The sequence below is a fragment of the Schistocerca cancellata genome, chromosome 2, assembly GCF_023864275.1.
Source record: "Schistocerca cancellata isolate TAMUIC-IGC-003103 chromosome 2, iqSchCanc2.1, whole genome shotgun sequence".
NCBI classification, from domain to species: Eukaryota; Metazoa; Arthropoda; class Insecta; order Orthoptera; family Acrididae; genus Schistocerca; species Schistocerca cancellata.
This window is the reverse complement of record NC_064627.1, coordinates 549,956,444-549,981,736: the sequence shown is the minus strand read 5'-3', so window position 1 is coordinate 549,981,736 and position 25,293 is coordinate 549,956,444. Positions and strand designations below refer to the sequence as shown.

The 25,293-nt window shown below is 39.7% G+C and overlaps 1 protein-coding gene across 2 annotated transcripts in view; it reads left to right on the top strand.

The window, feature by feature from the left end:
- The window catches only part of LOC126162135 (male-specific lethal 3 homolog), a 127,491-nt gene that overhangs the window by 97,138 nt on the left and 5,060 nt on the right, over nucleotides 1-25,293 (top strand). For both annotated transcript variants that reach the window (XM_049918429.1, XM_049918428.1), the window contains 2 exons: nucleotides 9,178-9,395; nucleotides 9,489-9,573. In XM_049918429.1, coding sequence (XP_049774386.1) covers nucleotides 9,178-9,395; nucleotides 9,489-9,573 — 303 coding nt within the window. The remainder of the gene's footprint in view (nucleotides 1-9,177; nucleotides 9,396-9,488; nucleotides 9,574-25,293) is intronic.

Below are 25,293 nucleotides of genomic sequence, written 5' to 3'. Positions count from 1 at the left end.
TATTCAATACCTCCTCATTAGTTATGTGATCTACCCATCTAATCTTCAGCATCCTTCTGTAGTACCGCATTTCGAAAGCTTCTATTCTCTTCTTGTCTAAACTATTTATCGTCCATGTTTCACTTCCATACATGGCTACACTCCATACAAATACTTTCAGAAACGACTTCCTGACACTTAAATCAATACTTGATGTTAACAAATTTCTCTTCTTCAGAAACGCTTTCCTTGCCATTGCCAGTCAACATTTTATATCCTCTCTACTTCGGCCATCATCAGTTATTTTGCTCCCCAAATAGCAAAACTCCTTTACTACGTTAAGTGTCTCATTTCCTAATCTAATTCCCTCAGCACTTAATTCGACTACATTCCATTATCCTCATTTTGCTTTTGTTGATGTTCATCTAATACCCTCCTTTCAAGACACTGTCCATTCCGTTCAACTGTTCTTCCAAGTCCTTTGCTGTCTCTGACAGAATTACAATGTCACCGGCGAACCTCAAAGTTTTTATTTCTTCTCCATGGATTTTAATTCCTACTCTGCATATGAACCTGTTAAAACTCTAAACTACAAAATTCTTGTATGTAAAATAAGAAGTGCAGCTCTTTAGCTTGTGCTCAGACACCATCCGGTTCCTATCACAAGTGATCAGACACAGATAAAATTAAAACTACTGTGGAATATAAATTTTATTCAGTTGGTACAGACAGTGTAAGGATTAGGATTGCAAGGCTTCTGTTTGCAGATTTTGAAAGTGAAAGTAAACTTCCATGGAACTGTGAAGATGAATAATGTGCAAGTCAGAAACCTTTGTTTCTATCTGTAATGTGTAAAAAATACTGATGTCTGTTGTAGATTATCAATCTAAACTTAGTTACTGTTTCAGAAGCGCTGTCTCAAGTGGTATTAAAGAACAAATATTGTTTTAAGAAAACAATCTGCACTGTCCAAAGTGTTGTTAGTAACAAACAGCAAATGACAAAATAGTCCACAGGGCTATCCAGAAAAGTCATGGTGTTTGTCAGGTGTTGATAGCTGCATACTAAGATGTATTATGAAGAGGAGGGAGGATCGGATTATCAGTGGATGAGTGCAGTGGGTCAGATTTGGAGTTACCATAGGTCATTAATCTGTGGTGATTTGCAAACACAGAAGTATCTCTTAGTTTGTCATGCAGTTTCGCTGGACTAAAACTGATAAACATTGCTAACCCACTGAGTTTACCATTGATACGGTAATAATTATCAGCAATTCGTGATCCAGAGAATACTGCACTGCCTGTTAGCATCTGCATGCTAAAATTTCAGAACTTTGAATCGATTGTAGCATCTACAGAACATCATTTATTTATGTTTTGTTACTGTTATATGTTAAATTTGAATCTAGCAGAAAGACGTGAGGTTTTTATGTACTGAAGATACTCTTGAATATATTATTTGCCTTAACTTAAAATAGTTTTAACAAGTAATGCATGTGTGCATATGTGAGCATGAGCATGTGCTAAAGTTAAAACATTCTGTTCTTTATTGTATACTAAACCCCTGTGGTAATAAAAGTAATTGCTAATTACGGTGTGGAGAACCATATCAGTGCCATAGCATATGTAAATTTAAGTGCATGTATTTAGGATAAATGTTTTTAAATCACAATTAAGTATACAAGAGTTCTCTGTTGTAGAAGGCTATTTTCAGTTTCTTTCTTATCCCTTCATCAACCTCAGTCACTGCTCAGTCTGTAATGTCATTTTTGTCAGTACTTTGGGTAGAAAATAAATCCTGTGATAGATGCTATGTTGTTACATTTGGTGGATTTAGGAACTTTACTTCACTTTTGGAGTAGTGTATACATTCTTTTAGTTGTGGCAGATTGGCTTCTCCCTCAACTTTCTTCAGGTATTGGAGGTACTCATTAAATCTATATCAGACTCGATATCAATGAGGATTTTGCATAATAACTGTATTAACTCCGGATTAAGTGCAAATGCACTTGTGTACAAAAATATTTCTATTTCCATGAAACATTGACACACCTTTGCAGCATAGACAACTTGATTTTATTGTGAAATACTCTTATCAGTCTTGACAAAGAAATAAAACGTAGGAAAATCATAGGCAGAATAATGGTATAAATTAGGGTAGATTGCTGCAGATCACATAAAGGAAGCATTGTGCAGTGGCCATCTACATCAAAAGTAGATAGTGACACACACACACACACACACACACACACACACACACACACACAGGGAGGGAGATAGGGGGAGAGAGACAGAGACTGGCTGACTGTTATCTCTGGGCACCATCGCCCAATTGGAGGGAGAGGTGATTTCAGTTGGAGGCAGAGGGTTCCAGAAGATGTGGGGAGTGGGAAGGAGGAGGGATAGTTGGGTAGGTATGGGGGAAGATGCTGTGGTGGTGTCTGGGAGCATGTGGGACCATGACAGGGACAGGACGATGGGCTGTTCATTGCAGCATCGGGAGGCTTTGCTGTTGGTGGAGTGGGGAAAGGGATGAGGGTAGGGGGAGAAGCACTATGGAGGTACACTGGAGGGATAAAATGTATGTGTGAGGGTGAAGTGGGAGCACAGAAAGGGATATGGGCAGGTAGATGACATGTGCTAGCAAGTGAAGCTGCACAGTTGGTATTCTACATCCGTACTTTGCAACCCACCTGACAGTGTGTGGTAGACTGTACTTCTAGTGCCACTCTCTAATGCCCCCATCTTCCCAATTCAATTTGTGAATGGCACTTGAGAAGAATTATTGGCACTAAATCTCCATATTAACTCTGTTTCTCGGACTTCCTTGTTATGGTCATTTTGTGAGATGTGTCGGAAGGAAATAATACGTTATCCAACTCTTCGTGGAATGTATTCTCTTGGAATTTCAGCATTAAACCTCTGTGATGCACAACACCACTCTTTTTGCCTCTGCCAGTAGTTTGCTTAGCATCTCCATAATGCTCCCTTGTAAACTAAGTGATCTAGTGACGTAATACATTGCTGTTCATTGCACCTTGTCTATCTGTTCTGTTAATCCAAACTGGTAATGATCTTGGGTTAATGAGCATTGTTCAAGAACTAGCCAAACAAGTGTTCTGTAAGCCAGATCTTACATGGAGGAACTAAATTTTTGTTCTGTAGTAGTGGAATGTAGGCCCATTTAAGGACCTCCACCATGTGTTGTCTTTTAGAGCCTTTATGCTTGCATTGCAAAACCCAACCTAGTTTTTAGGGGTTTAGAACATGGTCTTTCTAACAGAAATAGTTAAGAGTTTGCAGAGGACTTGTTTGTGGAAGTTGGTTAAATATATCAATTTTTGACAAAGTTACTAAAAATGTCAACTTTGCCCTCAGTATGTAAACTATTGGAAAGCAGGAGGAGAATGGAACTTTATAATGTAAGCCTTCGTATTGGTAAACTTCGTATTGGTAAACTATCTGCAAAGTATCGGGCTTATCCCACAATTACTTCTGGAGATATAGAAAAGCTAAACTTCACATTTTTTTCTAGTGTCTATTTTTTGACAGGATTTGTTTCAGATTATCCATATTAAAATTGCCAGGAAATTTTTTTTTCAAAAAATGGTTCAAATGACTCTGAGCACTATGGGACTTAACATCTGAGGTCATCAGTCCCCTAGACTTAGAACTACTTAAACCTAACTAACCTAAGGGCATCACACACATCCATGCCCAAGGCAGGATTCGAACTTGCGACTGTAGTGAATCTTTTTTCATTATTTCACTAAAGTGAGCACAAAATGTTGTACAAGGTACCATAATTTTGTTTCTTTCAAGAAAATATTGCCGGAGATGATATGCTTCAAATGTGTAGAAAACTCATGGATGCACTGTTCATAGCTGCACTACGGGGTCAAACAAATGATTATATCTACGGAAGTATTGAATTAGTGATTATGAACATTTATCAATGTTTATTGGGAACATGTGCAAATGTTCATGCAAAATTTCATCGAAATCTTTGATAGTCATCTGGGAATTTCCCCTGAAATTAAATTATTGGCATAGAATGGCCTGTGTACAGTATGTGCAATATTTTACGTATATTTTCTTTCAGAGTCAACTGCCAGTGCCTCCACAATTTGTCAGTCTTGTGTAGGTTGTCTTGCAGTTTGCTACAATCTTCTAACATTGCTACCATCTTAAAGACAACTGCTTCATCTGCAGACAGCCTCATGCAACTTCTAATGTCGTCCAATAGATTTTATAGTAAGCCTATCATACTTCCTTGAGGTACTTCCAAAATTACCTTAACATTTGTCAGTTTTGTTCTGTTAAGAGTGGTGTGTTGAATTCTGTCTGCAAGGATGTCTTGAATCTAGTCAGAAATGTGGTCCAGTGCCCAGTAAGTTCCTAGTTTCCTCACCGACATTGTGGAATTGCATGAAACGCGTTTATGAAATCTTGAAACGTGGCATCAACCTGAGGACAGATATCTATGGCACTCCGGATCTCAGGGATGAACAGAGCAAGCTGAGTTTTGCTCCAAGAATGACTTACGTGAGCATAAACATTTTCAAAAATTCTAAAACAGATTGACATCAATGATAACGACATATTATTATGTGCAGCTGTTGTACAGCACTTCTTGAGAATGGGTAAATCTTGTATTTTCTTTGTTCCCAGTTAACTAGATCGGTAACCTTCCTTGCCCCAGTGACATACGATGCAGTAGAGTCTCCATTATCCGACCTAAAACTGCTGCGGCAAGGTCGGATAAGCGGGAAGTTCGGATAACACAGGAAATAATACAAAAAAACACATAAGAAGGAAAACCTTCTTAGACGATGTTTCCTCCAGTTGCTCTACATATTTTAAAGCAGTTTCTAAGACCTTGTGTCCTTCGTTGTGAGAAATCTTGGGCGCAATTTCCTCATCTACATCTGCTTCTTCGTCTTCTTCGTCTTCTTCTTTTTCGTTTACCATGTTGACTTTCATCTGTCACTTCAAATTCTTCATCTTGGGCAGTCCATTCATTTATGTCATCTTCTGTGGCGTCAGCACATCCTGGAACTTTTCGTAACAATGAAAGCAGGGTAGTATTTTCTGGTTCGGTTTGCTGCTGTAGATTTTCATCATCTGGAGAATTTTCTTGATTGTCCTATAGCAAAATTTTCCAGGATTTTGCAGTTATATTTGCTCCAACACTCTCCCAAGATTGGGCCAAGTCATAAGTTGCATCTTTCAGATTAATATGGCGCAACTTCTCTAGCATGTCTTCTCCCCTGTCCATAGCCTTAATTAAAGAGGAAAGCAAGTTTCTGCGGTAGTTTCTCTTCAGTGTCTCAAAGGTCCCTTGGTCCATAGGCTGACATAAGGATGTGACATTTGGAGGCAAAAACATGGCCTTTATATCTTGATCTTGAAGTTTATCTTCATTAGGATGACAAGTAGCATTGTCTAGAAGCAACAGTGTTTTGTGGGGCAAGTTGTTGGCTTTCAAAAACTTTTCAGTTTGTGGCACAAACTCATTAAAAACCGTTCTTTAAAAATGTCTGAGCTCATCCAAGCATTTTTTTGGTTGTAATATTTCACTGGTAAAACATTTTTAGATACATTTTAAAATGCTCTCTTTTTTTGGCTTACCTATCATAGACAGTTTCATTTTCAAATTTGCTGTGGCGTTACTGCATGCAAGAATTGTGACTCTTTCTCTGCTACGTTTGTAGCCTGGAGCTGCCTTTTCGGCTGTTGATGCTAATGTTTCTTTCCGGTAACATTTTGTAATGGAGACCAGTCTCGTCACAGTTAAAAATTTGATTGCTTGTTAAGTTTTCCTTGTCCAATAACTTGTGAAGTTTATGCTAAACAATTGAACAGCTTCAGAATATGCTGAAAGCTTTTAACCATAGACAATAAGGTGCCAAATTCCATATCTTTTCTTCCACCTATCGAGCCAGCCTACACTAGCTTTGAAAAAAGGTTCACCTTCATTTAGTTCATTACGAAACTTTAAGGCTCTTTCCTGCAAAATAGGTCCCGACGTGGGTACACCTTTATCTCTATGTTAAGTAAACCATAGGAACAAAGCTTCACTTAGTTTTTCATAATCACATTTTTTCATGGTTTTCTGATCTTCCAAAACAGCCGAGGTTGCTTGCTGAGAACACCACTCCCTAATTTGAATGCGGTTCCATTTCCAGTCTCAAACTGTTGTTTTCGTGACGTTATAATCTTGCGCCACTTTTAATAAAGTTCCACCATTGCTATTATTTTTAAAGCTTTAAGTTTTTGTTCCTTTGAAACGACCATCTTTTTCCGTTTTGAAGCCATCACCACAAATTTTTACAATAAACAAAGTGCAACACGTCCACTCGACTACAGATCTAAGGTAGCACTGAGGAGTGAGGAGTAGCAGACGGCGACAATGAACTGAGTATGAACAAATAATACGTTAGCCACTGACCTGTCGTTGGCTGGGGCACAACCGGCGTGGTGAAAGGGTCGGATAACATAGGTCAGATAACCGAAGATCGGATAATCGAGACTCTACTATAAATGGCCGCTACAGGGATAGCAGTTTCTTTCGCATAATCTCTGTTATCTTACATTTTACTAATCTACTCCAGATGGCTTTCCACTGCTAAGCAATCACACTTAAGTTTCTGTTCCATGATCACTCATCTCAATATCTGTCATTCCAGCATTGGTGCTGTAATTGAAATGAGAGACCATACTGCAATCTTCCAAGGTGAAACCATTCGGAAGACTGAATTCAGTATTTTGGCTTTCTTCCATGTTCTTCCATTCCAGTGACTAAATGGTCTCTGAGTACTGAATAGATAATGTTCATCTCCTTACTGACTTTACATAAGAGCAAAAGTACTTAGTTTTTGGTCAGATTGATTGGCAAGATTTACTTTGTGTCATTAAATGCTGCTGTCATTGTTCTCCTTAAGCTGATTCTCACTTTGTTTTTCTTTTGTCACTAAGGTTTCGACTTCTCTTAGGAAGAATCGAGATATCTCTCACTCAGTTACACACACACGCACACTCTCTCTCTCTCTCTCTCTCTCTCTCTCTCTCTCCCCCTCTAATACTGCACCTGACAGTCCACTATCCTGTCTGTGCTATGTCCCTGCTTGCAACACATTGTCGTATTTTCCCCACCCCTTTCCTTACTAAGATTGCTACTTACTATGTGGAGTCACAGTACCTCCTGGAGATGACTCTCTCTCTCTCTCTCTCTCTCTCTCTCTCTCTCTCGTGTGTGTGTGTGTGAATGTGTGTGTGTGTGTGTGTGTGTGTGTGTGTGTGTGTGTGTGTGTGTGTGTGGGGGGGGGGGGGGGGGGGCGTGTGCGTGTCCGTTTTCAGATGGCTAAATAGCACAGTCTTTCAAAAATGTCTTCCCTTTGCTTAACATCTAATCTATGTGGTCAGTTGCAATCTGTCATTATACGTATTAACAAAGAAATGATTTCAGCAAAAGAGTCATCTTTCATACGTGGTGTAAAACTGCTTTCGCCCCCCCCCCCCCACATTTAAGGCTTTAATGAAACAAATCTGTTACACATGTGTCAAAGTATTTTCCATCACTGGCCAGTACTTTCATGCAGTGTACGAATGCCGCCTCACAAAGTTGTTCATCTTTTGAAGCGATCCACGAATCGATCCAATTTGTGACTTCTAATGAGATTGGAAGTGTTGGTCAGCCAGGCCGTGCACCATTGATCTAAACAGGTGATAGTCTGAGGGAGCAATGTCTGGAGAATACGGTGGATGGGGTAGGACTTCCCATTTTAACGTTTCCAAATACATTTTGACCTCGTTTTGCAACGTGGGGTCGAGTGTTGTCATGCTGCAAAATCACTTTATCATGCCTCTCGCTGTATTGTGGCTGTTTGTCTTTTAATGCTCTGCTCAGACACATTAATTGCATTCGTTAACGAGCACCTGTGATTGTTTCACGTGGTTTTAACACTTCATAGCACACGACGCTGAGCAGGTCCCACCAAATGCAGAGCATGATCTTGGAGCCATCAATGTTCGGTTTGGCCATTGATGTGGGAGCATGGCCAGGATATCCCCATGATTTTTTGCATTTATGGTTATCGTAATGAACCTATTTTTCGTCCCCGGTCACAGTGCAATGCAGAAATCCCTTCCGTTTTTGCCTCTGAAGCAACTGTTCACAAACACGCAAACACCGTTCAGCGTCTCTTGGTTTCAGCTCACACAGGACCCAAGTTCCTTCTTTCAGAATCCTACCCATAGCCTTGAGACGTTTTGAAATGGCTTGCTGTGTCACTCCCACTAGTCGTGTCAATTCTTCTAGAGTTTGACATGAGTCTTCACTCAGCAATGTCTCCAATTCTGCATATACGAAAACATTCTCTCTTCCACCGCTATGCTGGTCTAAGATGTTAAAATCACCATTCTTGAAGCGTTGGAACCATTTCAGACACATTCTTTCACTAACAGTGTCCTTACCATATGTACTTGATAGCATTCAATGAGACTCGGCCACTGTTTTCTTCATATTGAAACAAAACAGTAACACCTTCCGCAAATGATGAGAATTAGGCTTGTAAACAGACGTTTTCAATCAAGAACAACGTTATGATGAAGACGCAAATCGACTAGTGTTTGAATGATGATACGTTGACCGAGGTCCGAGCCAACTGCCTGACGTCTGCTATCTGTGTCTTTTGACTGCTACTTACAGTTGTCGCCACCTAGTGGCAAACGGCAGAAGCAAAGTTTACACCTTGTAGTTTAAGTACATTAGCCATTTATCTAAGGGCTATTCAAATGCCAGGCAATCCCTGGCAGACAAAGACTACCACTTGTGTGAAAATTTAAGGCATCCACTGCCGCCTCCACTCACACATATTGTACCATTGAAGAACCTGGAAAAAGTAATTACCACATATTAGTAAACCAACTGCTCTAATACTGTTGAACTCTGTGAAGACTTGATTTTATACGATTGAGGCCTCCTATAATAGCATTTGTTGTTTGTGCCATGTGGGCTTTCCTACACATTTCACTGTTTGCAAATTTCTCCCCTCACTTTCTCAGTTCTTCAATAGGCTTCTTTCATTCTTTGTTTCTTCCTCTTCATCTTTCTTTTTTTTTCCTTGGCTTCGCAGATATTTATATGAATGGTTTTTATATTCTGAAGATCTAATGTTCCCTGATTTCTTGCTTTCAGCACCATAAACAGCTCCTTGAAATGTAAAACTTCTGGTTCGGTGCCAAGTGTATCATCTGTAGAAGATATGTTACGCTCCAGGGGTTGTCCACCTGCAGCTCTGAAGTTTCTTTCATCGCAAGTTTTGGAGTGGCATTTAGTTCCCGAGTCAATGTATACAGAGAAACCATCACCACCTTCTCTCGTTTATGGAGCAGTGCATTTGGCAAGACTATTTGGTAAGTTATAATGGGCAAACGTTCAGAATGAAGGTATGTCATTATATTTATATCAATCGTTCGACAGATTATATGAAGTGAATTATTTTCCAGTTAAATTACCAGGCCTCCTCCATAATACAGACATGCAGGCAAGAAAACTTAAGCTTGTGTTGAGACACTTGCAGCTAATTCTAAAGTAAGTACTTAATTCTTTTTTTCTTTATTAATCGCATCTTGAGACATTATAGCATCAGACCCCCAAGTGGTAATGAAAAAGCTTCAGTTATGGGTCTGTAAAGAAATAATGGAATGCAATATTTAAGCCTGTTAGTATAATTTTCACTGTAAATTTTTAAACCACAGCTGTTGATTTCCTTTAGTTTAACTATAGCCTGATTAAAATTACTTGTGGATTGACACTTAAAACACTGGAGCAGGTTTCCTCCAATCAGAACACTTAACATGATGACCAAACTGTTTGCTGTTGTCGAACTGCCACAACAATTGGCCAGTTCATGTAAGCTTCCTTGACTGGATTTCTTTCTTGATGTGCTTGGAATTTTGGACCACAATTCCAGGCCTGCCCCTTTTATTTGGGATTTCATCAGATGTGGTAACACCCAAAAAATGCTAATGAAAAATGCACCTTAGTGGATCCTTTCACACAAGACGCGATTCAGTGTCGCATATATTACTCAGTTGACAAAGTCTTCAACTCAAAGGAATTATCCAACTGGGACAGAAATTGGTAGATGTGGTGTACATGTACAGAGAACCAGATGATAACAATTTCAGGAAAAAATGGACGATTTATTGAAGAGAAAGAGCTTCACAAACTGATCAAGCCGGTAATGTGTTGAGTCACCTCTAGCCCTTTTGCAAGCAGTCACTTGGTATGGCATTGATTGAAACAGTTGTTGGATATCCAAATTCTATCCAATTGGCACATTTGATCATCCAAATCTTGATCTGGTTGGAGGGCGCATCCCATAATGTCCCTAATGTTCTCAGCTGGGGATAGATCTGGTGATCTTGCTGGCCGAAGTAGGGCTGAAGCTCTTAAGACCCGCTGTAGAAACTCCCACCATGTACGAGTGGGCATTATCTTGCTGAAATATAAGCCCAGGTGACTTGCCATGGAGGGCAACAAAACACAGCATAGATTTTCATTGACATATCACTGAACTCTAAGGGGTCCTGCTATGAAAAGAAATGGCATCCCAGGGCCATCACTCCTGCCTGTTAGGCCATATGGTGGGCAACAGTCAGTTGGTATCCCACCACTGTCAGGGGCATCTCCAGACGTGTCTTTGGCCTGGAATCTCTTTGACTGGAGTAAAATTGTCTTTGGTGATGAGCCCCACTTCAAAATTAACCCCAATGACCAATGAAGACGTGTCTAGACTCTCCCCAGACATTGGTGGAATACCAGGTGACTGAGCAACCTACCTGTCACCTGACATATGGCCCGAAGTTAACACTTTGATAGGCAAAGCATTTCTGGAAAGCTAGCGCTCCCTCCCTCCCTCCACCAGTGCTAACACACAATCAAAGATGACAGACCTCAGAAGTTATTGATAGTGAATACTTTATATAACCAATGGGTGATGTAGGATTAATGTAGGATTAACTCTGTACCTGTGGGTTTTTTTTTTCCCCCCAGGGAGAGAGCAGGAGCAGGATTCAGTGTAGAATTTAAGCAAGAACCTCCTATGACTATTTATAAGGTCACTTCCTAATTTAATTTTCACTGCTTCCTTAGTAACATTATTCTATAGTATCACCTATGCCGAGCCAGTATTCTGAAATAGTATATTTTCTTGGCTGCTACAGGAGTGTGTGATGCTGATGTGCAGTATATAAGTCCTAATGGTCTGATCAATATATGAGATGCCACAACTGTGAGGAGTAAGATATACATCCGCCATAGACAAACAAATACCATCCTTTATGGATCCTTAAAGGATCCTAATCTTAGGTGGTGGACGAAAAACACATTTTGCATCATATTTATGCAAAATATGACCTGTCCTGTTGGAAATGCTTCCTGTTTAATGTGAAAAGGCTTTTAGTGTTACCTTGGTGTTGTCATCACTCACCCAGCACATGGTTGGTCCTCAGACCAAAATCCTGCATGGCGGCCCGCTGTGCAGCACTGTTGCCATATGGGGTTGTCAGGGCCACTCTGTGGCTTAATTGCCTCATCTGATGTGCCAGCACTGCCAGCTTCTAACAATAGGCAGCTCAGTATGCTGCAGCTCACTGCTACAGACAGGCTGGGCTGCCTATCAAATATACATCTTGCACTGTGAACCAAGCTCTACCACTGTAGACATGCTGTTACCTCACTGTTGATATTTCCCAAAATACCATGAAAAGCATTTAACATAAAACTGATGGGGCAGAAATATTTTTCTTTGCTAAAAGAAACGTCATTTTACACAATGCATGCAAAGTAAGTGGTCTGCAATATATTTGATATAATTTTCTAATATGCCTTTTTTTGGTAAAATGTGCACAGGTAGTTTACTAATATAGTAGAAGTCTCGTACACTGAAAAGCCAAAGAAACTGGTACACCTGCATAACATCGTGTAGGGCCCCCGGGAGCACGCAGAAGTGCTGCAACAAGATGTGGCATGGGCTCGACTAATGTCTGAAATAGTGCTGGAGGGAATTGACACTTTGAATCCTGCAGATGTGTCCATAAATTCGTATGAGGGGGTGGAAATCTCTTTTGACCAGCACATTGCAAGGCATCCAAGGTATGTTCAGTAATGTTCATGTCTGGGGAGTCTGGTGATCAGCGGAAGTGTTTAAACTCAGAACATAGTGAGTAGAAGAAAAAGTGTGCCATCTCCGCTAGTTCACAGGTTCCACCGCGAGATGTCAGTTGTTCCACTTGTGACCCAAGGAAATACAAGTTATTACGCCAAACGTTGCATGTGAACTTATTCATTCATAAAATTTATGTAATCATATGAAAAGTAGATGAATTTAATTAACTTACCTCGGTAGACATCAGTTGTCAGCTAGGTTGGATAGTTTCCAAGCAGTCTTGGAAGTTTTTGAAGACTTCAACTCCTGAATTTGTTTAATGCCAGTGAAAAACCGGCATTTTGTATAATGGAGAATCAGCTTGGGAACGATGTCCATCACATGATCTTCGCAGCATCCAGTGTTAGATATTTCAACAGTTATGTAATCCAAACTATTGAGGCAATCGTAAAAAAAATGTCACCCCATAAACTGTCCTCACAGAGTTTTACCGCAACTATATTTTCCACCTGCACAAGAACATAGAAGACGCCTTTCGATGGATATGTGACCAGTGTCTTTTCTGTAGAAGATCTGTTATCTCTAATAGATGTAAGTCAAGAGAATGGGATGTCAGACGAATATCCACTTACAAGGGAACATCCCCATCGCACCCCCCTCAGATTTAGTTATAATTTGGCACAGTGGATAGGCCTTGAAAAACTGTACACAGATCAGTCGAGAAAACAGGAAGAAGTTGTGTGGAACTATGAAAAAATAAGCAAAATATACAAACTGAGTAGTCCATGGGCAACATATGGAACATCAAGGCATATCTGGGCACAGTAGCGCCGTGGTCCCGTGGTTAGCGTGAGCAGCTGCGGAGTGAAAGGTCCTTGGTTCAAGTCTACCCTTGAGCGAAAAGTTTACTTACTTTGTTTTTGCAAGTTATGATCTGTCTGTTCGTTCATTGACGTCTATATTCACTGTAGTAAGTTTAGGGCCTGTGTTTTGCGACCGCACCGCAAAACCGTGCGATTAGTAGACGAGAGGACATTCCTCTCCAATGGGAACCGAAAACATTTTATCCAGGAAAACACGTCTGATATATTCTATACAACACTGGCGACGGCATGTGCGTCACATGACAGGAATATATTGGCGACCCTCCTAACTTGCACACTTGGCGAATGGGTAAAAAGATTCTTCTACCTTGCCCGATTTAGGTTTTCTTGTGGATGTGATAATCACTCCCAAAAAAGTGATGAAAACATAAGAGTGTGTCACATAAACTGCAACAAATGAATGCAACAGTTTCACAGTCGCACAGTTTTCTCTGTGCTCTGTCAAAACATATGTTTTTAACGTTTTCAAATTTTTCCCTGTGTAGACCTTCAAATCCTGCATATGTCCAAGCAAATCTGAACACGTCCTGGAATTTTGGAGAGTGAAATTGATTATATGTGAGTGCCTGAACTCTGATAATTGTCTGAAAATAAAAATTAAAATTTTTTACTGGAGGGAAGACTTGAACCCAGGACCTCCCGTTCCGCAGCTGCTTACGCTAACCACGGGGCCACGGAGCTCCAGAGGCCATACTATCCTTGATGTTGCTTATCCTGCCCATGGACTACTCAGTTTGTATATTTTGCTTATTTTTTCATAGTTCCACACAACTTCTTCCTGTTTTCTCGATTGATCTGTGTTCAGTTTTTCAAGGCCTATCCACTGTGCCAACTTATAACTAAATCTGAGGGGGGTGCGATGGGAAGGTTCCCTTGTTAGAAGCACAAACACTTGTGGCATTTTACGGCTTTTCTTGCTTGATGCACCACGTAACATGCCAGATGATAAACTAAACATTCCTTTCCTGTGGTGCTTTCAAGACTCTCAGGAATATGTTGTGGATTGGGATGAGCCTCTGTGAAGTTGTGTGGAACACAGTGTTTTTTTAATTACTTCTTCCATTTCCAGAACTCCGTCTCTGTTCTTTTGCTGCAAATGTCTGGCTAACGTCCACATTTGGCATACATATGACGTCAGTGAAAATTCACATTTATGTTCGCAGTTTCCACCAGAAGATAAGGGCTAGTTTTATAGGAATGTAAACACACTGTAACATGTGCAAGCTCAAGAAGTCTATTAATGATGGGTGATCATTGCAACTCTGAGACCTTAAGATACTGAAATGATGATGAAGTGAAGTGGGTCCTGATTAAATTTTGCAGTCAAGACACAGTTGAAATCTTTGTCCCAAAAATATTCAGATATCTCCAATGTACTTTCAGTGGTTACTCTTAGAGACTGAAGAGTTCTTTTGGAAGCAAAGCTGTTTCTTATGTTCATTAATGTTTTGTGAGCCTCTGAGTTTTTGTACAATGCATCCTTAGGTAACGAAGAATTAAGTGCATCCACTACGTTGTTCGTGGTTCATGGTGTGGGTTCCTGTAGTCATGTCCTAGTTCATGAACCATGGGCAACGTATGAGTGGCCAAGTAAGTGGTCCCGACAGTTGGGATGCCAGTTACTGTGGAATAAGGCTGGGCATCTCGGGCATATTCTGAGTCGTGGTCACCTTTGTGCTCATACGGCAAAGACTACCAAATCCACCGGTAAGTCCCTCAGCCGTTAGGGGTAAAACCCAATGGGACTCAGGGGAAGTAAGGCTAGCAACCTGCTTCCCTGGTACTTTAAATATGATGCTGGCAACAATCAGAGCAAAATGCCTCGAACCTTTGGAGGTGATGGAGTCCCACCTCTAACTGACAAACCAGGGACTCCTAAGATACGACTTGGCAAACAAATGGTAATGAGATGGGGAGCTATTAATATCAATGGGGGCTACTCTGGGAAGAAGGTAGAGCTGGCAGAGGCTGCAAGTAAGATGGGGCTGGACGTTTTAGCTGTTAGTGACATTCGGGTAAGGGGTGAGAAAGAAGAGGAAGTGGGAGAATACAAGGTCTACCTGTCAGGAGTCAAAGCAGGAATAGCACAATGGGGTGTAGGGCTTTACATCAGGAAAGAAATGGAACCCAGCGTAGTTGCAATAAGGTATGTAAACGAACGACTGATGTGGATAGATTTGACAGTGTCTAGCAAGAAAATTAGGATTGTGTCAGTATATTCGCATTGTGAAGGGACAGAACAAGATAAGATGGATAGTTTTTATGAGGCACTCAGTGATGTAGTTGTTAGAGTAAAGGACAAGGACAGTGTTCTGCTCATGGGTGATTTTAACGCCAGGATTGGAAATCGAACAGAAGGGTATGAAAAGGTTATGGGTAAATTTTGAGAGGATATGGAGGCCAACAGGAACGGGAAACAACTCTTGGATTTCTGTGCCAGTATGGGCTTAGTAATCACAAACTCCTTTTTTAAACATAAGAACATTCACCAGTATACTTGGGAAGGCAGGGGAACCAGATCTGTCATTGACTATATAATAACAGATCAGAAATTCAGGAAGGCTGTGAGGGACACACGTGTATTCAGGGGATTCTTTGATGACACTGATCATTATTTAATCTGCAGTGAAATTGGGATTGTGAGGCCGAAAGTGCAGGAGGTCAGGTCCATATGTAGGAGGATAAGAGTGGAGAAACTTCAGGATAAGGAAATCAGGCACAAGTACATAACAGCGATCTCAGAAAGGTACCAGTTAGTTGAATGTAGTCAATTACAGTCATTGGAAAAGGAATGGACAGGGTACAGGGACGCAGTACTAGAAGTGGCTAAAGAATGTCTTGGAACAGTAGTGTGTAAAAGTAGGATGAAGCAAACAGCTTGGTGGAATGATACAGTCAAGGCAGCCTGTAAAAGGAAAAAGAAGGCGTATCAAAAATGGCTACATACCAGAACCCAGGTAGACAGAGAAAGTTATGTTGAAGAAAGAAACAAAGCCAAACAGATAATTACAGCATCCAAGAAGAAATCGTGGGAAGACTTTGGAAACAGGTTGGAGACTATGGGTCAAGCTGCTGGAAAACCATTCTGGAGTGTAATTGGCAGTCTTCGAAAGGGAGGTAAGAAGGAAATGACAAGTATTTTGGACAGGTCAGGAAAACTGCTGGTGAATCCTGTGGATGCCTTGGGCAGATGGAGAGAATATTTTGGAGAGTTGCTCAATGTAGGTGAAAATGCGATCAGTAATGTTTCAGATTTCGAGGTAGAATGGGATAGGAATGATGATGGAAATAGGATCACATTTGAAGAAGTGGAAAAAATGGTCAATAGACTGCAGTGCAATAAAGCGGCTGGGGTGGATGAAATTAAGTCGGAACTCATCAAATACAGTGGAATGTCAGGTCTTAAATGGCTACACAGGATAATTGAAATGGCCTGGGAGTCGGGACAGGTTCCATCAGACTGAACAAAAGCAGTAATCACACCAATCTTTAAACATGGAAACAGAAAAGATTGTAACAACTACAGAGGTATCTCTTTAATCAGCATTGTGGGTAAAATCTTCTCAGGTATTGTTGAAAGGAAAGTGCGAGTATTAGTTGAGGACCAATTGGATGAAAATCAGTGTGGGTTTAGGCCTCTTAGAGGTTGTCAGGACCAGGTCTTTAGCTTAGGGCAAATAATGGAGAAGTGTTAAGAGTGGAACAGGGAATTGTATCTATGCTTTATAGATCTAGAAAAGGCATATGACCGGGTTCCTAGGAGGAAGTTATTGTCTGTTCTACAAGATTATGTAATAGGAGGCAAACTTTTGCAAGCAATTAAAGGTCTTTACATGGATAGTCAGGCAGCAGTTAGAGTTGACGGTAAATTGAGTTCATGGTTCAGAGTAGTTTCAGGGGTAAGACAAGGCTGCAACCTGTCTCCACTATTGTTCATATTATTTATGGATCATATGTTGAAAACAATAGACTGGCTGCGTGAGATTAAGATATGTGAACACAAAATAAGCAGTCTTGCATATGCGGATGACTTAGTTGTGATGGCAGATTCGATTGAAAATTTGCAAAGTAATATTTCAGAGCTAGATCAAAAATGTAAGGACTATGGTATGAAGATTAGCATCTCCAAAACGAAAGTAATGTCAGTGGGAAAGAAATATAAACGGATTGAGTGCCAAATAGGAGGAACAAAGTTAGAACAGATGGACAGTTTCAAGTACTTAGGATGCTTATTCTCACAGGATGGCAACATAGTGAAAGAACTGGAAGCGAGGTGTAGCAAAGCTAATGCAGTGAGCGCTCAGCTGCGATCTACTCTCTTCTGCAAGAAGGAAGTCAGTACCAAGACTTAAGTTATCTGTGCACCGTTCAATCTTTCGACCTACTTTGTTGTATGGGAGCGAAAGCTGGGTGGATTCAGGTTACTTTATCAACAAGGTTGAGGTTACGGATATGAAAGTAGCTAGGATGATTGCAGGTACTAGTAGATGGGAACAATGGCAGGAGGGTGTCCACAATGAGGAAATCAAAGAAAAACTGGGAATGAATTATATAGATGTAGCAGTCAGGGTGAACAGGCTTAGATGGTGGGGTCATGTTACACGCATGGGAGAAGCAAGGTTACCCAAGAGACTCATGGATTCAGCAGTAGAGGGTAGGAGGAGTCGGGGCAGACCGAGGAGAAGGTACCTGGATTCGGTTAAGAATGATTTTGAAGTAATAGGTTTAACATCAGAAGAGGCACCAATGTTAGCACTGAATAGGGGATCATGGAGGAACTGTATAAAGGGGGGCTATGCTCCAGACTGAACGCTGAAAGGCATAATCAGTCTTAAATGATGATGATGATGATGATGATGATGATGATGATGATGATGACTATGTTGTTCATACATCTAGTGAATGATTCCATTGATTCACTGCCTTCGGATCCTGTTGCTTTAATTTTCATGAAGAATTTTATGCTGTTGGCTACTGAGTTACTGAATAACTGCAGGGCTGATCTTAACATTCATTCGTTCAAATGACATTGGGTTCAAGTGGGTGGAGGTTAACTTGTGGCAAACTTTTAAACTGGAAAATCCTGGGAAATTATCTTCTTGATAGACTCTGCAATAAAAATTATAGTTGACAATCTCATCATTAAAAAGTACTTCAGTTTTATCACAGAAAGTATTTTTTTTATACACACTTTGTGTGATCAGCATCTGAAAATGATCACTCTTCTGGTTTTGTCAACAGGATTTGATATAGAGCAAGTTACTTCCCCCCCCCCCTCCCCCCCTCCCCCACTATCACTCAAACTGCACATGTCACACCATTACAGGGCCTCCACCAGCTTGAACAGTCGCCTGCTTACGTGCAGGGTCCATGGATTCATGAAGGTCTTTCCATACACGTACACGTTCATTTGCTCAATACAATTTGAAACGAGACTCGTCCAGCCAGGCAACAGGTTTTCAGTCATCAACAGTCCAATGTTGGTGTTGGTGGGTCCAGGCGAGGCATTATATCCAAATCCGCAGTATATCGGGCTTCTATGGACATCTGATTAGATGCTTTAATTTACACTTCAAATATCTTCGTTTTAAGTGAAATAAAGGGTTGTTTTTGTAGAGATTTCTCTGCTATTATGCTTGTAAATTAGGTTTCGACACAAAATACTCATTTTCGACACTTCCAGAATCAAATTTGATAAAAATTAGAACCAACTTCTCAGTTTTGCCGCAGCTGCATATGGTAGGTGCTGCATATCTGATTTGCCAGTTAAGTGGGTTATTGTCATGTCAAACCATTTTTGTTACATTCCAAAGAACAGTTAAGTATGGTATTACTCTGGGCTGACAGTACTATTTTGTGCTGGTGAATTATTAATGAACTGTTTTTGTGTTAAAATGATTTTCACTGTACCTTGGGCGCGATAAAACTGCCAGCATTTCTACTGTAGCATTCGCTGTGTTATTCAGTGGTTTGGTATTTAACTAATTTGTAAATGGAAATGATAATCATATTTTATTACATTGAGTAGTTACTAAATAAAGAACTCCAAGTTAACGTCGTGTTAAAGTGTTGTCTGTAAGTTGTGTAAGTGTCACTAAATCACAGTTCATACAACAGATTCTATACAACTATTGATTAAGATGGAAGCAGTTATCTTCAGCAAAATGATCATTAAAACCACCGAATATCAGCCGCGTACAACACCGACGTATGTTACCTGAAACAATATTCTTCGCAACTCGTGCGTAATTAATTTCGGCTCCATACATCAGCTAGAAAAGTTTGTTATAACGATCGTGCTATGAGCACTGATTTTAAAGAACCAATCTGATTCAAATTATTTTCATTAAAATGAGTTCGGAACCACCGGTGCACATTTATTTTTACACATTTGTATTACATTCAGCACTTATGTCTCCAGAGTTGTGTAATTTAAATTTGCCACTGAGATAATTGTTAAGATGGCGGCAGACAATTGATAGAGACTTTCCATTGTTAGAGCAAATAAGTAAATATTTAAAATGGTTATTAAACGCTATAAAATCTACTTTCGTATTGTGCACTATTTAGACTTCATCAGCAAACATTTGATTTGTTTCTAAGGAAAACACAGACAAACATGCGATACAAATCGCTATCATCAATGGCTGCACTTGTTGCAGTGGAAAGAAATAATTGACACAGATAATGCTTACTGAGAGAGGAATTAGAGTTACAAATAATTAATCATTCATATTTATAATAATAATGAACTCTATTTTAAAGTAATAATTAACAAATAATTACTATTTCTTAACAGACCTCAGTTTGATATGCGTCCGCAATCTACAAAAGCCAACCAACAAAAGGTAAAAACAAAGGAAGACAAACACGGATCATAAAAGGAAATTACAATTATCGTTGTCTTTGTATGATACACATCGATATGTCCAATTATATCATAGAATATTATATAAATAATTAATATTTATAAGTTTTCACTGTTTTTTCATTCGTCGAATACATAATGTTTATAACTGTTAGAGGCATAATTTCCTCTCGTCGAACTGTAGCCAAAAATTTATCACGTGGATGTTACACTACACAGGGTGTATACAACCCGGGACAACCGGGAAAAGCCCAGGAATTTTTTCATCCGGGAGAAAACTGGGAAAAACTCGGGAATTTTGTAGAATTACAGGAATTTTCATTGTTTTTGTTTTCCGTTAAATTTTTGTGAGTTTTGACTTTTAAAAACCAGTACTGTAACTAAAGGTATTGTTGTATCCCACTAAGCAGAATAATACTACAGCAACAAAACATGAAAGAGAAGAAAACGAAAATCAAACTTAAATTGTAAAGGAAATACGCCATATACAACAAACACAGTGCTTATACAAGCGTCTGCTAACAAGGAAGTGTGTCAAAGGCTTTAGAAAGACTATGCAATGCTTCATAACAACAATCCGCCTCCGATGAGCGTGACGTCACAACCGTTTACATTAAGCCTAGTTTACACGACAACATTGGGTTGCGCCACTCGTTGTGTGGAAGGAGTTGTACGCAAATAGTTTCATATTTGACTGTAGACATGGCAAAACCAGTATACACTTAAGTTTCGTCGTTTTGTGGGTTCCTGAGTTGTGTCTGAAATGAAAGTTTTGGCAGCTGCACGTCGCATGAGTTGTGATGGAGTTAAAGCTTGTTGCGTGGAATCGCTGCATAATAAAAAAAAATAGGAAACGTCTTCGTGACCTGATGAAGTAAACACGTCAATCGGTTGCTCAGCATACTTGCTGAAATAATTTGTATTGGAAGACCCAAAAAGTTCTTTCAATTATCTTAGAATGTCACCAGAACTGTTCACGGTTCTTCTAGAGTTCATTATGCAATAAGGAATAATGGTACTGTAATGCTTGAAGCACTGTTGCCAGAACTGCAATTATATATCACATTGCGTGCATTACAATCGAGAACACTCAGCGTGCTATATGATGCTGTTTTAGTTGGTGATGAAGCTTTGTCATTAACACCAATAAGTATTTACATTAACAGTAATAATTATTAACATTAACAGCAGTAATTATTCGAAGGGGACCGCGTTAAGTAGAGAATGGTTTGCAAACTAATCTCTTAAAGATAGATCTGTACAGTGGCAATATTACAAAATTCAAACGTGTGAATGGAGAAGACTGCTGCGACGTTTTAAATAGGTGAATATTGAATAAAGAATGCAGCTTCTTGATTTTTGCAGCCTTTCCTCCTGTCAACAATATTTCTTAGAAAAAAAATGTCTGCCAACTCAAACGATGGGATTTTTAGTCTTGTAGACGAGAGCATTTCCACATCTAGAATTACATTTGCTTGTATTTTTCTTAATTGAGTTGTATATGTGCTAATAATTCATTAAATTTTGCCCTGCAGCTCAGATATTGTCAAACTATCTGTTCTGATGGCACATGACGGTCTCGGGAGCAACAATATATTACTTATTGTTGTAGGCAGCATCACTGAAATCCCACAAACACCTACGCAAAGCACAGATACCCAAAAAGTCAACATTATTCTCCATTTGTCACTGCATATTTCAGTTTGTTTACACTCTACGAACACACACAACCTTAAAAATCTTGCAACTAGTGTCGCCAAAGTGTTTAGTTTCACTGACGATTTGCGAAAACGCACGGTGCACATGCGCTGTGGTCGGTAGCGCAGTTGCCTGCAACCTAGTGTTGTCGTGTAAACTAGGCTAAATTCATTTGAGTAGTTGCGGGTGGGCTCTTGCGCATTCGCAGTTGAGTCGCGTATGAGTAGTACGTTCTCCTGCGTCTGGCTACAGATGTGTGGCTTGGCGCCACTGTCTAGTATTGTACCAGTTCGGAAATATCCTAGATCCGGGGCTGATGCACAGAGCAGTCTGAGTTGTAGTGAGGAGGTGGGTAGTCTCCACGTGACCTGTGTTTAGTGATTTTGCTGTTCCCTCATTCATCGCTCTCACACCAAATGTAAACAAAACGGATTTCTGTGGCCGGGAGCTATCAAATGAATTCAGATACGTTCACATAATTATGGAAGGCTACAATATGTTATTAGTTTCAGATTTTATTTCCACTTTCCTGACAGTTAAGCATTAATCACCTTGCAGAACAATGAAGTTATTTTTGTTGGTTTGCTAAAGAGATTTGGCTTTTATCAATCTTTCCTGCTGAGGCAGTCAATTTACTTGAAACGAAGTGTTTAATTTCACACTATTGGCTAGTTTAAACTGTTCTCTGCATTTAAAGTGCACGTTTTCCATCTTCTAGTGTGTATGGTATTATGTTATAATGAAGAACCAAACATGAGATATTACAGTACTGGTACTCCAAGAAAATTTACATCCGAATCTGCGCTTCAAGCCGAATTATGCATTTTAGTATGGTTTATGAAATTCCAATGTTTTTAAAGTATCCTCTGAGGTCTTGTTCAAAGTACATAATGTAAGATCTTTTAATGTTTTACACGTACGAACAAACGGGCTTCCTGCGTCATCGTAGCTGCGCAAGCGCGGTGACGCCTGTTACCTGGCACTCTCTGGCAACTGCTGGAAGAAACCTGTTTCTGACAGGTTGTGGGAAAATATTGCGAATGGTGGTTTGAAGAGTGTTACTTTCAAAGTAAATATCCTTTTCCGCAAGATGAACTATGTGCGAGAATTTATGATGAATTTCTTAAATTACAGAGCGTTTAACTCGCATTTAAAAGTCAACTCTTTCAGGATGACCATTTAGAAGAATTTCGAGCGCAGATGATCAGACATTTGTGTTGTTATTAAGAATTTTACTGGCACATTTGTGTGATGTATCTTAAAGTGTAACATGCGCAAGAAAGATCAACATTATGTGTGGAAGCTTAGCTTCTCTTGCAGCTTATTAATCATAGAGACCAATATTATGTGTGGGAGCTTTGCGGCTCTTGTAGCAACACTATGTATATTAATTTAAACCATTAACTTCTTTTATTTGTGTGTTCGTGTTACTCAAGAATGATTTTGCTATTGGTTGACTTCATCACGTATCCTATGCTGTCATCAGCTGGCGAGATCACATGACATGAGCTATGACTGGCATACAAAAGCACATGACAATCTTGATTTCAATGCTTCGGAAAGTAGCAAGTGGTGTTTGGTGGAATTCGAATTTATTCCTTCGTAGCACGAAAATATGCAGTGTACATGTTGCTACACATCAAAGATCTTTCCAAAACAGGTTATTTCCCCTGAGTTTCACTTACTAAAGTGCCGGGAAATTCTATGTTGGTGTATAAAACCATGAACATTTAAAGGATTGACGAGCTTTACAGTGCCAAGGGAAAGTATACTGTCTCTTAACAAGGAAAAAGTGTATTTTCACCCAGGAGAAAGTGTGTTTTTATCTGGGAAAAAGCCGAGAATATTTTTTCCTTGTCCATGTATACACCCTGCTACAGTTCACTAATAACTCGCAAAGAGATGTGTTTGTTTATTTGGCTGCAATGAATCGACACTAATTTAAGGATATTTGCATAAATAGAAGCTATGAGGTACAGATACAATAATCAAAAACCAATTTAGAGAGAATATAAAATGTGGTGTGAAAAAATATCAGAAATGTATTCCTACACTCATTGTCTTTGATATTGGAGTTCCTGTGAAGAAAGAGAAGCATGTCAACATTGTGCAGGTGACACAGACAGTCATGCAGTTAGAATGAGACCTGCAGTGCTAAAATTTCTCTCTGTTGCAGAGCTTAATGTGACTGTATGTACAAAATTTTTCTGGGGATATTCTGAAGATGGGAAAATTTTTCCCATTTTCTTCCCAATAAGAAGCCATATTTTGGACCGGTGTATAATTCTGGTTTAAGTACCTATTTAACTCATCTGTGGGTGTCAGATTGTCAACTTCATCTACCCACAAAGCAAGCTTTAGTACTTCTGTTGGTGATGAAACTTGATGATCTGTTGAGTAAATAGTTTCTTCCGTTTTGCACTTACCTCTTCCACTGTATGGTTTTTTGCCTGTTGGTCTGAGAGGAGGAGGAGGAGGAGGGGGGGGGGGAAGACTTTTAATATGCCAAATGTAAAAGTACCACTAAAAACAAAAACAAATGTTGCATTCTTAAAAATATTTAAATTATTTACCAGCATTTAGGACATAGCCAGCGTCACTCTCATATTCTACCTGGACAATCTGACACACAGTTCACTTGTATTTCGCTATTATTTAGGCGAGACTGTACCTGAGGTGACCATCATTCCTGCAACTGTGGTAGACTGCAGTTGAGGAGGCCTTGTCCTTTTGTGACTGGTCACTCGAAATTATCTGTATAGTAGGTAGTGGATTATACGTGTTTACCTCTCCCATGACTTCACGCCTCTGAGATAGACACCATTGTAAGGTAGTGAAATGATGCCCACACGAAAGTAGCTAGCCCCTGAATAACTAACTTTCGTCCATACACTTTTTCAGGTGGATTTGCAAAAGGTTTATATCGGAGACTTTTCTGTCTTTAGGTTCTTCACTTGAGTGTTTAAATGAGCATCATCTTCCGTTGTAACAGGGGCTGCAGTGTAGGTGATTTCTTTGTTTCTAGTTTTTTAGACCTTGAAGGGCTGTAAGAAAAAACCCTGCTTTAAAATTCCTGAACTAAATTACTTGCTTACATATAACAATAGCATTCTTACCGTCAGAAGAGAAATCAGTCCGTCAAAGTGATGTCAGTACCTTCTATTCTATGTTCTACCTTTCTCAGAAAGCTTTTCACACAACGCCTAGTACTGCCTTTTGATTCATTCAAGTGTGGTCAATTGTTTGTTCCAGTGAGTTTCATTGGACGACTCCAGTGTTCTATCAAGACTATGAGCAAGACAACTTTGTTTTAAACGTCACAAGCTCCTTCACCACAGTCAGAACAGAATGAGGCTGGAGACAAAATGAGGACATGTACTGTAGATTAAATGCATTTCTTAGTGCTGTGTTCAGTCTATGACATGAAGTGGCAGTGATAATTTTGGCACGATCAGTCATAAAAGGCTCAGCTTTGAGACTATTTTTGCGAATACCAAGAAAATTAAATCTTCTCAACAATTCCTTTCTAATTTTTTGCTTTTATGGAAATCAGGCCACCAGCAAGGCTAATGATCTGAGATTCGAATTAACAAAGTAAGAAACAGTTCATCAGGTAATGATTTCTCCTTGTCCTACATGTTCACATATTTGTGATAACCAAGCATTCACCTCTGTTCACATAGTAAATT